The following is a 15964-nucleotide window of genomic DNA, read 5'->3' on the forward strand; positions in this document are numbered from 1 at the left end:
CTGGACCTGAGTAGAACTTTCATATAAAACTGGATCAGGTGCAAAAAAATGTGGGGGCAAAAACCCATTATTGCATAAATTGGTGTATTGAGCCATTGAGCAAACATCTCTATGCACCTCATATTATCACTCTAATGTGTAAACTATGACTCAAACATGAACTCCTCGAGCTATTTGACATGACTGGACCGTATGACGTATAGAGCCATATGTGTCATGTGGAAACCAGCTAACAACAGTTGAGATAATCCTGTCTTCCAAGAATCAAGCTGACAAGCAGGAGCTAATTAGCCAGCAGGCACTCCACTGTGGAGCAGGGCCATGCTCACTACCAAGTGTTCCTTACCATGACGGGGTCATAAACCTAAAACTCCACAGCTACCTGAGGAGTCAGCAACAAAGAGGTTTATACAGTGGATCTTCCATGGTGTCACAAGCACGCACATGAATAAATAGTCACTGCAAAATTGAATCATCATTCCTCTGCTGTTTCTGAAAGAGCAGAACAATTGGAAATGCTTAAGTGCTAACAGCCAAACAAGTCATTCCAAACAGAAGAAGAAATCAACTATCTCAAGCTTTGTTCCTCAAGCCAATCACAGATAACTCACATCTAACTGGAGTCTGTTCATCATTATACTGCACGACATGCTCAATAACCAAAGGCATCGTGAATTATAGACAACACCCCACTGTCATGCTCAGGTGTGCATGAAGTCATTAGGAAACAATTCTGTAATTATCAGCCATGTCCCATTGTACAGTTCAGTGAGGCTTGGGAAGCCCCTGTTGGCCTGTCTGTAAGAGTTAGGCTTATCAGTTCCTCCTCGGTGGACTGGCCGGGGTCTGATCAGATGGCATAAGTCCACTCACACCAGGTCTGAACCAGCCAAACAGGCCAGAGTGGAAAATACAGGACCTGGTGGGTGGTGAAGGAGGGGGAGCTGGGGCATTTCCTTATCCTTACACTGTCTTTTCTCAGTCACACCACCATCCATCAGCTCAGCATCTGAGCCTCAGGCAAATCCCTTTCCCTGCTGCTGAAGCAGCCTGCAGTCACCTATAGTTGAGCATTCATGGTTTAATTGGCAGTGGCTCTGTGGCAGCAACATGCATCTGCTACCTGTTTGTACCAATTAGCAGATGTGAGGCTCTCTAGCCGACACCTCAGCCTGGCTGTGCACATGCTAACAGATGCGGCAATTAGAGTCTCATTTGAATAGTGCCTCATTTAACAGCACGGCCCTGTAATCACATCGTCATTTAGTCAGAATAATATTGACAGTGTAACTCACTAGTATTGAATTAGAGGACATTTTGGCATTGCACAACCAATCTGAACCAAAGTGAATTGAGCTCTGCTGGCATCAATAACTGATGTGGAGGTTTGACTGTAACCATGGACAAAGGATAGGAGAGTAAAAGCTGAAATATACTGTAACTGTTTCCACTATCTATAGCTGAAATTGTAACTGCAGTTTTTTCCAACCCATTCAAGAAGTATTAATGGACAACTGTGATGATGTGGTGTGTCTCTGTACACCTCGTATATAGAGTAACTAGCTACTAGCCCACTAGACATAGGTTCAAAACACACAGGTGTAACTAAACATTAATAATGACTGCCGTTCATATAGATTTCAGAGACCTGGTTTTGTGCATGCTGACTCACTAGAATGGCTTACTGGGGAACATGGACATGAGCCATCATTTGTTTTGTTAGTTGCACCTGTGTTTTTCCTGCTACACCAAGACAAAATGTTTGCTGCTGCAGCAAAAAAAAAAAACAGTGATCAACTGGTGAGGTACCTTTGACACCATTATTGCTCCTTTCATAAAAGATCCTACATGCACAAAGTAGCAGTTCCGATAAAACAAGAAAAGCTTAACGAACCCCAATTGGAGCAAATTAAAATTTGCTTGAATGAGGATTAATCATGAAAGAATCAGATGATAATATTGTAAGTCTGTTGTTCATCTACCTATTGTGTAGTGCTTACTAATTAAGAACCACACCTGTGCCTGATAAAGTGAAGTGTACCACTTGACCTCAATGTAGCCTGAGGAGTCCACAGGAGTCTTGGGAATTTTGTCCATTGCGGTGTTCCATCAGAACAGCATATATTAAACATCTTTTCCTAAAGCACAACTGTGGGACTGGTTGTAAACCTGTCTGGGAAGTGTACTCTGGCAAGTACTGCAGCATTATCCTCAAGCACTGAAATGGCAGGCAGCACTGATAAGCCTCTCTGAGCCTGGGAAACTGAGCTGTGCCACCCAAGGCTCTTAAAAGCTCGGATCTGTTTAACTTGAGAAGCCCAAGAACAAGAGGTCAAGTTACTAATGAAATAATTCACCTTTGGTTAGGGCTCTAATTCAAACATCTTCTTACAACACAATGGGACAGCATAACCGTGAACCTACAACACCCTAAAGCATCATGGATTTTTAATAGCGATGGGAGAATGCCTCTTCCACATTTCCTGGGACCATTTAGTACTCCTTAATCATTAATATGATTTTGTTAGGCACTTTACATAATGAGCAGTATGAAATGATGACAATAAATTACACAGGCACATTTCCATGGAACCAAAGGAAAATATGCCTGAGCCAGAGTTTGTGCTGTTTTCTACAGCTCTGGGGCTGCTCTTTGCTCCTTGAGAGCCTCATAATCCCTGTCAGCTGCCTGCTACGAAACATGGTCCTCACAGGCAGCATCATGTGAGTGCATGTGAGCGGGTGTTTTGTCTACCCACAGACCCCAAGGCTGCAAAGACTTGAGCCAGCTGCTGCAACCCACAGCTATGACACTATTCTGCTTTGATGCTTGCTGATGGGTCTGGAAATAAACATCTGACTTAATTTTACAAGGTTAGTGATAGTACAGTATGCCTACAACCATGGACAGATTATGATGAGACACTGGGCACAAACAAGTAAAAGGCCCAACGCCCTACTCCATAAGGACACGAGCCTCAGACTGAAAGAAACTCGTGTCTCTTTCTAGTCATTTTGCATATCTGTGGTTGTTTTGCACCTGCAAGCTATTTTATTGTCTTTGTGGTCATTTTGTGTATCATTTTGCATCTATATCTACTATATCTAACTTTGGCCACTTGTTTTCTGACTCCTTTTGGTCGTTTTCCCATTTTTAAAAAAATATTATTTGGCTTCTCTTTTTAACAGTTTCACATCTCTTTGTGGTTATTTTTATTGTTTTTTTTTCTGAGGTTATTTTGCATGTTTTTGTGCTCATTTTGCATCTCTTTGTAACTTTTTTGGGTCTACGTTTACTAATTTTGCATCTTGTTCTAACTAAGTCTGGTGTTAATCATTTTGACACCAACGGTACAAATGATATCACACCAAAACAACCGATGTAACTAACGCTAACTTAGCTAACGTTAGCTTTACCGGTGTTCAGGATACATTACCTTTTGACCAGGGGTTCCGATTGACATTTCTATGTAATAGCCTCTCCCAGAGTCCCCATACAAGTTGTTTGCCATGTCGAGAAAGCTCACTGTACCGGTCGGATCAGAGGCCAGAGACAGCCCGTTCCCATTAGACGATGACGATACTTGCAGAAGAGCAGTCAAATTCACATCCGACGAGACACCGAACTTCCCTGTGTATACTTTCATCGGTATGGAAAAGTAACACATGGACACGTCGAAGCATAAACTAACAGCAAATGCCCACATTAAAACCGAAGCAGTGGATGCCATGGTGGCTTTCGTTTTTACAGTATTAACGGAGAATGTCTGGGAAGACTCCAACTCCTTTTCAAAGTTTTCTCCTTAAGTTTTCAGTTTAGCCATTATCGTATCACCTGCGCCGCATTAACCACCATTATGCTGCCTTGCCCAATGTCAAAAACAAACTAAACATACTGAAATAATGTAACGCAATATGTGTCACAAAACACGCGTATCTAGACTCGGACAGGGGTCAATCTCTTTTGTCTCCAAGCACTCCGTTCTCCAACTATAAGCCGTGAGTAAGCTAGCCAAAATTTAAATGTAACTTCCGGTTATTGTTTTTTTCTTAAAAACATAGTATGTAGTAGCTTTGCGATTGGAATGAAGCCAAACAAAATTGGGTGCTTGTCATTCCTTGTTGCTACATAATATAAATCACACGTATTATCTAATTAATATTTTACAACTTTAGTTTTGTGACACGATTTTGTCTTCCTATTGTTTTCATTCAGAACTAGGCTCATCTTTTATTTTGAAGGCACTCTGGCTTAGCCGTTTTCGCCCCCTTGACTGCTGTGGCCACCACTTCCTGCATACTTGGGGAAAGATCCATGTGTGGACAAACACGCCGGACAGACAGATGAGGTGTGTGTTTTTTCATGAGCGTAAGGAGATATCCGTATGTTCCAGTGTTTTTGTTTCAGAGACTTAGTTTCATCAGAGTTGAAATGCAAAAGCTATAAAATATTTATTATTACTTTAAAAACAAGCTCGAAGAGTTGCAGTCCTGCGTGTTTTTGATACCTTGTCATACGGCTTTAATGCCACCTAGGCTATTCGTATGTCAAATTGTGCATACATTTTTGTAGATGAATTATATGGTTTTTCTTAAAATTTCTTTTAATTCTTAATGCTTTTTAATTGTTAATGCTTTTTGAATCATTACATTTTCAAGTCAGTAGGCTACTATTCATATTTCAGAATTTCTCTGTATTGCTCTGTACATGCTGTATGCTTAACATGATGACATGTAAAGTTTGAGTTATGGTTTTTTTTTTTTTTTATACACAAGCAGCAACTGCTCTGTGACTGTCCGCTACAATATGAAGAATAATAACAGTTCTTGTATAGATAATGGGAATAAAAATATTCTGCCACATTAATAGTGCAAGGAAAGTGGAAGAAGATGATAAGGCAAGACTGATGATACAGGCCTTCTCCATGCTGCCTGTTTCACAGAGAGACAACCACTGTCTCACTCTAAATTCCTCATGAGCCCACTGTTACAGTGTCACATGTTCACCCCATCCCCCTTGTTGTCTTTCTCATTGAAGTTAACCACTATAGCTACTTACAATAACCTGAATAAGGCCTAGTAAGACTACAACCAGAAAAAAGTCCCCTTTTTGGTGTATTGCCTGTCATGCACTGGGTCTTGTGAATGACCCATTTAAGCACAATTCCTGTTTTTTTTACCCCGTGACTTTACTTCCTTGGCCTGAAAGTAAACACAAGGGGATGCTGGAAGGCACTGATTATTTATCTGGTACTAACTAATAATGAATCAAGCCATTAAAAGCTGTCATATAAAGTTGATTATGACACATAGTATGCACTTGCTTTGTTCCAGGAAACAGAGCTGCAAATGTATCATAAATATTAATAGATATCAAAGAAATGAAATATGTTATCAATCAAATATTAATGACCAGACAGATCAAATTAATTTAATGTAGCAGCCTTTTAGAAGTTAACTTAGTTAAAGCTCTCTGTTAATGATAATGCATTTTCATTAAACAAAGTGTTATTGTTGGCTACAGTTGACCCACTGTGATTTGTCCAAGAAATGTGAATAATGCCACAATTGCCCCTGCATCACTTTCATTACTTAGTAGCATTTGTGGTGGTTATATTTTATTAATGTGCTTGTGTTGCATTTGTTGATTCAGTGTTCATGCGGCCATGCATTTTTGTCCTGCAGTGCCACAGCTGGCCACAGCAAGGCACCCCACACCATTCCTGAGGCTTTATCCTGTCTGAGGATGCAGTAGCATCATCTGTGTGTGAACACATTAGTCATCTTAGGACAGCCAGTGGCTCCACATCTGGCAACACAGAGCTCCTTTACTGGGACATTGGTAATTAATCCTCAGATCTGTGATTATTACAGCTGATGAGAGAGGAGGAGATATTGTGTTTCATGTGCACCCACTCCTCCTTTGCCTTAACAACACACCACCAGCTCCACCTAATCACAGAGTTTTAGGGTTTTTACTTTTTTGTCACTGATTATATTTATGGATTAGATCTGGTTTGTGTAATTTAAGACTAACAGTGTGAGTTGATTTTGAAGCTGCTCAGCAGCTGTTTCTGCTACATGTTTTTGTCTTGACACAGAAATAAGAACATGATGTCAACTAATAAGCACAATATCTTGCTAATCTAATATTTTAAATTGTAAAGTTAAACAGTTTTAAGATAGTAGGAAAATTCCCATCTCATATCTTGATTATTTTTGGATAATTCTACTTACAATTAACAGGCTGACAAACCTGCTGAAAACGGCTGTGACTAATGAAGGCTTTAATTGTTGATTGATGTGTTGATTTATATTTATTCATTGCTTAATCATTTAATGTGTGAAATGTTATAAAATTCATCGCACTTTCCCAGGGCCCAAGGCAACCTCATTTTATTTTTGTATGAGGAAGAGCCCAAAATTCAGCTTACAATGATATGCACCACAGAAAATCACCAAATACTCACATTTAAGAAGCTGTAATTAGAGAGTTTGTGTTTTTTCTTGATAAATTACTTAAATGAGTTATCACAACTGCGGTTAATTGTTTATCACTCTAATAACGAATTGATTGACTCATCATTTCATCATTACTGTTGATGCATTTTGGCAGTGAGTTATTTTTTTTATAGAGTGCCATCATGCGATCTGCAATAAGCAAGAAAACTATTACATCTGTACACCTGGAAGAAAAAAGACCAAAGATCCACAATTACACAGCAAAATAAGACAAAAATATATTTCTTTATTCATTCATTCATTCATCATCTATGCCGCTCAGTCCCAAATGGGGTCGCGGGGGGGCTGAAGCCAATCCCAGCCAGCAATCGGGCAAAGGCAGGGTACACCCTGGACAGGTTGCCAGTCCATAGCAGGGCCGACACGCAGAAATATGAATAAACAATTCTAATTACCACAATGTAAGTGTGATGTAAACGTGATGAAGACTTTGAGGCCAGAGGTTAAAAGAATATAATTATATAATTATAAGTCAATATCATTTTTACATCTGTGCAGTAAATGTGAAGCTACTGCCAGCAGCCAGTTAGCTTACCTGTAGCACTAAGAGTGGAACTGGGGAAAACAGATATCCTGACTCCCTCAGAAGTAATTAGAGGTCACAAATTGACATGTCATTGTACAAAAACCAAAGTGTTTTGCATTTCTAGTATTTCTGCATTTCCCATAATGTGGAACTTTTCTTTTTTTATGGTGAGAACAAAAGAAAATTTATATGAATCACATTCACAATAATTTTCTGTATTTATTCCAATTATATTTCCATAATTTGCATTTTACATTACAGTGCACCACATTACATTTAGGTCTTTCAAGTTTAGCCAAACATTAGCTGGCTTTGCTATAAAAAGTGTGTAATGAAGTTTTGAATTAGCGATATTGCCTGTTTAGTGGCCTCTGCTCTCGGCTGTTTTTAGATCACACAGGGCTGTAACAAACAGCCCCATAGACAGCCCAATCATTGTAAGTCTATAATACTGATCACAGATTTGCAGAATCTGTTAACATTTCACTGTTATATTGAATGCAGGCTAATTACAGCACAGCCATGACAGGACTGGATGAGCAGCAAATGGGGATTACAGTGGGTCAGGTCATAATGATCAGTTCAGCCACATGTTTCTGAGACAAATCTAATTTTGAAATCCAGTCTACCATGCTGTTTTAATAGCAGTGTCTGGGGGTCAGTGTGCTTTTAGTTCATCACATTTAAATATTTAAATTGACATAGTGAATCGTGAATTTTAGTTGTTGTTGTTGTTTTGTATTGTAAAGATCTCTTGTTTATTCTTTCTGTTTTTTGTGTTTCCTCTCTCTGCACAGCAAGGACTGACATATAGTTAGCTTGTTCTCCATAACAAGCTACTTCCCTGTCTCTCCCACTGCCAGAACTGTCAGCCCCCTAACAAGGTGTACATATTCACAGCTGCTACTGCAGGAGAGCAGCCCAAATGAGGAGAGCCTGGATACGACGAGAGGGATGAGCCAGACAACAGGTGCGTGGGCACATCACTGCTCATTCACTAGTACCACACTGTATGTTTCCAGCCATATAAAACAGACAGCTGGTTTTGATTTATTTTGGGTTTTTTAGATCAGTTGCTTGTATCTATATGGCAACTCTCCCTGCTCAGACAGGCGGGAGTATGACTAAGGATGGCTCATACTAGTCTCACAAACTATTCACGCTTGCTCTACACCCCTGTGGTGATAGTGTTGCCTCTCTGCAGTATATCTGTATCTGTTTGTTCATTCATAGAAAGAGTATTAGTGACATGTCACTAATCGAGTCATGGAGGCTAACATTTATACAGGCCGCAGTGGGAGTCAGGAACCCTGCAACCCTCATGCTCCTTGCCTCAAGGCACTACTCATACCTTCACCAGGTTCCCTAGTTACTTTAACACTTACATCCAAGCATATACAGTATGCCATCAGTGTTTGTTCAAATACCACTGATCCCACCTGATGCGTGCCACAGTGCATATGTTTTAGTAATAGTAGACAGGAGTGTGGTGGGCTGTAGCCGTCCTCATTATTGAGATGCTGATTGTCAACATTTAGGATACTGCTCTGTGGGGTCAGTATAAAAGGTTCTTATAATTATTTATTCCAAGACCCACCTAAGAATTATAACGTCTTGTTCAACCTGTGAAAATGAATCTGAATCCCTCCAGAGCTACTGTCTCATGCAGGTGAGACCTTCCAGTTTAAAAACAGATGTTTACTTTGGTGTTGAAATTTGTTTCAGATATTTTTTAAACATTGCTAAAGCACAGAAAAAATACCTACAAGTAAACCAATTTGATGTGTTAGAGTCAGGTTCATGCATAAAACTGACTGGCTCTGGTTTCCAATCCAGATCTGAATAAATGAGTTGGAGGCAGTTTAAAGAACTTTACTTTGACTTTGCTGTGAGAATGGTGACATACAGTATATTGGCCCGATGGTGTTAATTGTAGAGTAGACAGATGGAGCAGGTGTGTGTGCATACAATACAGTATGTGTCACACTCCCCCTGTGACTTGCAGAGGTTATATCAGGTATAACACCTGGAGTTTATTTCATCATTAGGATGGGCCTCTCCAAAGGGGATAGCCAATTAGAAAGGCTGAACCTGGCTCTTAGGGCTCCAGAGTGGATAGAGATCAGATACATCTCATCTCTCACAAGCAAATTAGTTTCACAAACAAACCATATTTGTGATGCTCATTGCAGAGACAAGAATTCTGTATTTCTGTTGTTTTCCCATACAAAAAAGTACAGTGTCTCACACTCTACCATGTTTCTTTTCTCCCACAGCAGGCAGAGCAAAAATTCCAGTCCGAAGTAATAGTCACATGAAGGCTGGTGCACTGACTCACCTTTCGGTGCGGTATTGAGTCTCCTTTGCGCTTGACTGTGTCCCTCTGTTCTTACAGCTATCTATCAGTTTCATAGCATGCAATCTGCATCTTCCCAGCCTCCCACTACCCGCCCACCAGCACTGTATCTGTTGTGCTCTGCGTGCACGTACTATGCACATACTGTGCACACAAGCGCATGGTGTTTTTGCAAAAGGCTGATGTGTGTACATGTTCCCTGCCCCACCCCCATAATAAAAAAAGAGGGGAGCTCCAGGGCAGATAACACCCACCACAGAGCTGTCCTGGCAGGGGTGGGAGAGCATGGAGGGTGCTTGCCCCTTTGCTAGATGCTACTTGGAGAGGGGGAGATAAGGGTTGTGAGGGTGATAGTGTGGTTGTAGGAAGGACTGAATGAAGGCAGGCGGGGAGGAGGTTGGAAGATGAGGAGAGGGGGGCTTCTTCATACATTTTTATGACCACATAGATAAGGTCAGTAGTGTGCCATCGTTACTAGGCAACACTGCGACCCTGAGTTGGATTGAGTTGTGAAGCTGAGAAGTCAGATATTCTTATTACAACAGCCCTGCTTTGGTTTTGCTGTGTGCATTTGTTAACAAGGAGCCTGTCTCTATGTGCCATTCTGTGAGTCAAGGCTGAAAGGCTGCTTTAACTGGACGATTAACTGAGGCACTGAAATAATTAGAAGGCCAATGATTGGGTTATTACATTGTTACAGCCATTTTGGTGATATACTGGTATTCATGCCCGTCCAGATCTGTGATGATGGTAACAGTGATGAAAAATGATGGCTGGTGTTTGATTATATATTTTTAATGCTCCAGTTCATGTGGGGATACACTAGACTGTGGGTGTATTGATTTTTCAAGTTTTCAAACAGAGAATGGAGGAGATGGAGACCAGGTGGGTATGCAGCCAGAGTACAAATCACCAAAACCCATACTATTCTCTCCCTCCTTTTATACCCTCCACCTTCACTCCCTTCCCTCTCCACCGCACCTTTCTCTATCCCTTCTTTTCATCATCCTCTCAGCTATCCTCCTTATTTCTGCCACTCCTCCAGCAGCCTTTCATTATATTTTTCCCTCTCTCATCCTTCCCTTTGCTCCCCTCCCATTTCTGTCCCCTTCAGCGTCCTAGTTTAGCACGTCAAGGTTGGCTACAGATATGCTCCTCTGTGCCTTGGGGCTAACCAATGGGAAACAGGCTGGGGTTCCTGTAGCAGGCAGGGGTGTTAGTATCATGAAAGGTTACTGTTGTGCATGTGCTATGGTCCATTCTGCAGCATGGAATTGAAGACTTTATAGGTTAAAATGCATTATTCGGTAAATGTCAGTCTTTAATACTGAATATCTTATCTCTGAAATCCTGTCATCTGTTGACAGTAGACCTACCTATAGTAATTTGAGCAAGTGTCTAAATTAGAATTAGGTAATTTAAAGAAAGAAAATATACAAGCAGTTTGACGTTTTGGCTAAATGGATGGTAAATGAACTTATACTTGTATAGCGCTTTTGTATGCAATGAAGCACATTCACACTATTTGCCCATTCACCCATTTCACTGTAAATGGGGAAAGAACTAGCCTGACTCCTTATGAAGATAACAGCTTTTGGCTACCAGCTCCTCTGAACACATCATTTTTTAAAACATTTTCTACCTTGTTTAACCATTAAAAAATGTATTGTTGAGCTTTAGAGACCACCCCCAGGCTACCCCCTGGCTCCACTGATGGTTGATGTCAAGCCAAGCTAACTGGCTGCTGGGTGTAGTTTCACATATGAATGGGATCAAGTTATAGATTCTGGCCATCTAGTTGGGCCAATTTAAATATATAGTGTGAGTTAACACACCCTATACAATCAATAAAAGTCATACAGTGTCTGCTTGGCTTAAGCGGTGATGCTTTTTAACAGGACACCAGGGAGAGAAATTGCTATGATGAGTTCTGAGAACTTGGGTTAAGTTTTCTGTTTTCAAAGGTGGGTCAGAATTTCAGTCAGGCCAAGGATACAGGCCTGTATAAACTTCAAAAACACCAACAGGTGTGTGGACAGGCACAAGCAGGTCAGAGTGAGGAGTAAGAAAGGTTGTGGTCAAGGGAAAGTAATTCACAAACAAAGAGTTCAGACAACTACCCAGATCCAGGAAACAAACAAAGTGTCCCTTCACAGGAAGTCCAGGCAACATAGACTGGGAGCAGTCAGATTCCAAGGGCAAAACAGATCATAACCAGAATAGGAACGCAGGATAGTCACAATAGAGGTGACTTTGTGGACACTGGCAGAAAATCTGTGCTGGCTGCTGGTTCATATGCTGGTCAATGGTTGCACAGATGGAGAATAGGTGATTGTGGGCAGAGCAGGGCAGAGCAGGTAGCAGAGGTGGACATGGAGAATGAAGACATGCAGATGGGAGAGTGTGAAATGACAGGGGATACATAGTGAGGAATGAGAACGTAAACACAGTAACTATAGTACTGATAGCGAATCATGACAACCCTATCCTGGAAAGTTCTGAGGTCCCCACTTAAGATATTTACTTTATATAATTTATGAAATCAGATCATAAAGAATTTAAATATTTATTCAAAGTTGTCTACACAGAGTTCTTAGTTCATGATTGATGTGGGTGGCCCTCGAAAGAAGTTGATCAAACCACTAACCCTTTGTCCTTTGCTCTTTACACTCACCTCTACAGCAACACGACTTCTTTAGCATTTTATCATTACTCCCTTTATTATTATTCCCTAGTTCTAGCAGTCCCAATTTTAAGAGTGTGCATGTGTCCTGATGCTGATTGACCTGCTGGTGTCTTTTCATCCCACAGGGACTGGTAGAGTGTAAGACTACACCATTCTGAACTTTGTTTAGGAGCCACATCTCTCTAGGCTGGGCAACATGGAACCATATACCCACTTCTATCAGGAGCCAGGAGTACTGCTTGTCTTTTCTCAGTGTCATTGTCTTAGCAAACAAAGGGGATCATTATACCGGTGATGAGAATGTTTCTATTCTGAGTTAATGGGCCAAGTAGTGTAAAGGCAACATGATCCTCCTTTGGGTGACGAAGGAGTGAGCTGAGGGCTGCCATTTTGCCAATGACAGGCCAGTCTGTGTTGTGTTGTAAGAGACAGTGGGCTTCACAGGAGTTGCCAAAACAAGAGACCCCATCCTGAAGGATTACACAGCCTGTCTATGCACACATGCCAGGGACAAGGTTGACCAAAGGGACAGGGAAGGGCGGGCTGACTCAGCGTGTGTGTATGAACATACAGTATGTGGCGAAGAAGAGATATGCCTAAAAAAAGAATGTGCTCTGTCTTTTGATTATTGTTAATAGTTTGGATTGACAGTGTTCATTAGAGGGATTACATGCAGGTTTGACCACAGAAGTACTGAATTATGTTTCAATAAATCACAAGAAGCACTTGATTTGATTTAGCTTAGGATCTAATTAATATGACCACTGATGCATGCCGTGTATTGTTAGCTATCTGATCTCAGTTCATTAGCTAGGCAAGAAGACAGTGCATGATAGAGTGTATCAGTGAGTCTGAACGCACATTAATAATGCTCAGGAACACTTAACAGGGAATTTTGCAGTATTTATCAGTTGTATTGGGTTGTATTCTCATATTTTTGCCCACTATCACTTTTAGTAATGATAATAACTAACTCACCACCTCTGTTGTTGAGATTTGGGCATGCATACTCCAGTGGAAAAACATTTTTAATGAGCAAGGCGTGTGGGCTTTCTGCAGCTTATATTGTTTGGCATAAATAACAGTTACAAGTTGTTAGGACATAGAAACTTGAATTATCAGCAACTCAAGGATAAAATCAAATTGTGCCAACAAATCAAACTGCTCAGCTCCTTCAACAAAAGTGATCGAGTCCTGATAAATTTGAATGTTAATCTGATTCATTGCAAACTGAGAAAGATCTGCTAACTTATCATCTTTAGTTGGAGAATACGGAAAAGAAATAGTCTTGGTGTAACATCAAATCATGAGTTAAGTTGATTAAATATACAATGAATTGTTTAGTTAACTCATCGGTTCATGTTATTTAGACACAACATTAGCGTATTTACATAAACTTCCCAGCCTGCATTTCATCAAGGTTAAAATTCTACAGATTGTCCATCTTTTTTTGTCATATTAGAATATACGTGATGGAAGTCATTCAGTTTCTCATTATAATCTGTATCAGAGGCGTCGGAAAGTTTTCTTTCTGATCAAAATGAAAGCACTGAAAGCCATGATGACGAAAGGTCTCCATGTCGGACACATTCTGTGCTGTTCTTATGTAAAGCATTTAAGTTTTGGGGGTTATTTTGAGGACTAATGGTCACAGGTGAATTTTACCTGCTGTCAATGCAGCGAAAGCTGCCATGAGAGACAACACATATTCCAGATACGACTGCTAAAGTATCCAAACTTAGAGTAGTTGCAAACCATGACACTTGAATGGACACAGCTTACAGTTTTGAGTTACTTTAACTTTGCATAAATTGACAGAAGCAAAAATTCAGAGTTGTGATGAGATAAAAATAATATGTTGCTCTATCTTGGCAAAGTTGAATGAACTCAAAACCTAAACTTAAAAAAATACATTTGTCTAACCCAAAAATGTACTGAAGTTTGTTGCCTTGAAATTTTGAGTTTTTTCTTTTTCTTTTTTAAAGTGCACCATGACCAAACCTCATGATGGTCATAAATATGAGAATAGAAGCCAGGCTGACAAGAAATACCAGAATTTACCTTAATTTGATTCATCTATCTATTAGCTACACCGCTTGTCAAGAGTCACATAGCGGCGGGAGCCGATCCCATCTGACAGTGAGCGAGAGGCGGGGTAAATCCCGGACTGGTTGCCAGAATATCACAGGGCTGAGACAGAGGTAGACTACCATTCATATGCATTATCACAATTTAGCAATTTAGAGGAAAGTGGAATGCAGTAATAGTACACAAAACACAAAACAGAAGCTACAATTTGAATGAGTTGCCCAGAAATTTTGTTTACGTCTTCCTCTTCGTTCTGCCGTGCATTTTAAAAGAAATAAATTAATCAGATAATGCCTTCCTCATGGATTCATAAATGCACTATAATTACATTCTGAGAGACTTCAGACATACACAAGCTTTCAGACAACTTTATAGTTCTTGCATTGTTGCTGGGGATCATATAAAATAAAACCTCCTCTGGTATAATTGCTGCCACTGGTCTGATGAGTAGCTGTCATCTTATTTTATCATCCATTGTGAATTTGGTATAAAAATAAAAAAGCAGCAAGCACAGATCCCACACCAGTGTGAGTATTACAACCAGAGAAGTTAGGACCATGAGTGTTCATGAGTTGTCTCATATGTGCTCTGCTTCATTCCTTGTATGTTCGTTCACACAGACATGGCAGCACTTGCAAACACACCCACAGACAGACACACATTCATGCATGGCCACACAAGGCCAGGACTGTCTGCAGCAGCTCAGGGGGCTCATTGTCACATTCGCTTACCACTGTTTAAGCATCATACTGGGGAACTAAAGTGAGCTATGCCGTTCTTCTCTCCTCACCCACACAGTAAACACCAATCTATCTGCTCATATTCAAAACATGGCTGCAGAGATACTGTATAATATTGCTTTGTTCACATAGATCTATGCTTTTATCATGTTATATATCTAAATATTTTCATCCACATATGAATGTCTTATGTCTGAGCTGCTGTCATTAGCACATAAAAACTATAATGACAGAATTAGTTGCACCACAGTATTCCTCTTCATATTTTGATTAAAAGCATTATGGGCGTCAGCTTTAACTTCAGTGTGTAATTTAAATTATATTAGTTTAGCAGTAAGAAAACATATGTGCCTCCTCTACATGTCTGAATATGATCTATTAGGATTTACCACTGAATACCTTAGCCCACTGGTCACAGGGTCCTGGCTCTTGTCTTCAGAGTGAAAATCAAGGTATTGTCTTTCACATCATAAGTAGCCTGTTCAGTTGTACAGCTGTCTGCCTGTTGTAAGCGATAAACACTAGCACCTGTTTTCCAAGAGCCTGTGTTGCACAGAAACATTTGATTTGAATGTACAGTGTGTGTGTTCAGCTAAATTTGAGCTCTGTATCACTAAAACTACTGTGGGTAGGGGATTTAAACTTCATTAAAGAAATATTAGTCACTATAGTGTTGGGATCAAAACATAAAGTACTGTGTTTTTAGGCTGTTATTTTTTTATTTTCTCAAACTTTAGTATCATTGCTTTGCTGAAATGAATATGATTATGAAATTATCATACACACCTGCTGTCTTTTGAACGTTGTAAGGTCATTTGGTCAGTGTTGATATTACTCTGTCTTTATTTATGCCAAACATGCATTGTGAAACTGTGCTTAAACCAGGTTGCTCTCACATAGTGTGTACAGTGGTGTGTGTATATACTGTACACACTCTATGCCCCCTGCAAATGTTACCCTGGCCTGTGCTCTGAGGTGAAAACTGTCATTGCTCCTCTTTTCTGCTTAAAATAACAACAAACTTCAAATCAAATCAAATCAAATTT

General features: G+C 40.2%; 1 protein-coding gene across 1 annotated transcript in view; it reads right to left on the bottom strand.

Annotated features, from left to right (window-relative positions):
- bace2 (beta-secretase 2) overlaps positions 1-4031 on the bottom strand; it is a 10810-nt gene extending 6779 nt beyond the window's left edge. Inside the window, exon 1 of the mRNA XM_020600283.1 lies at positions 3438-4031. Within this exon, the coding sequence (XP_020455939.1) occupies positions 3438-3731 (294 nt within the window). The 5' untranslated portion in view covers positions 3732-4031. The remainder of the gene's footprint in view (positions 1-3437) is intronic.
- Positions 4032-15964: the final 11933 nt, after the last annotated feature.

Source organism: Monopterus albus, unplaced genomic scaffold (genome assembly GCF_001952655.1).
Source record: "Monopterus albus unplaced genomic scaffold, M_albus_1.0 scaffold46.1, whole genome shotgun sequence".
Taxonomy (NCBI): domain Eukaryota; kingdom Metazoa; phylum Chordata; class Actinopteri; order Synbranchiformes; family Synbranchidae; genus Monopterus; species Monopterus albus.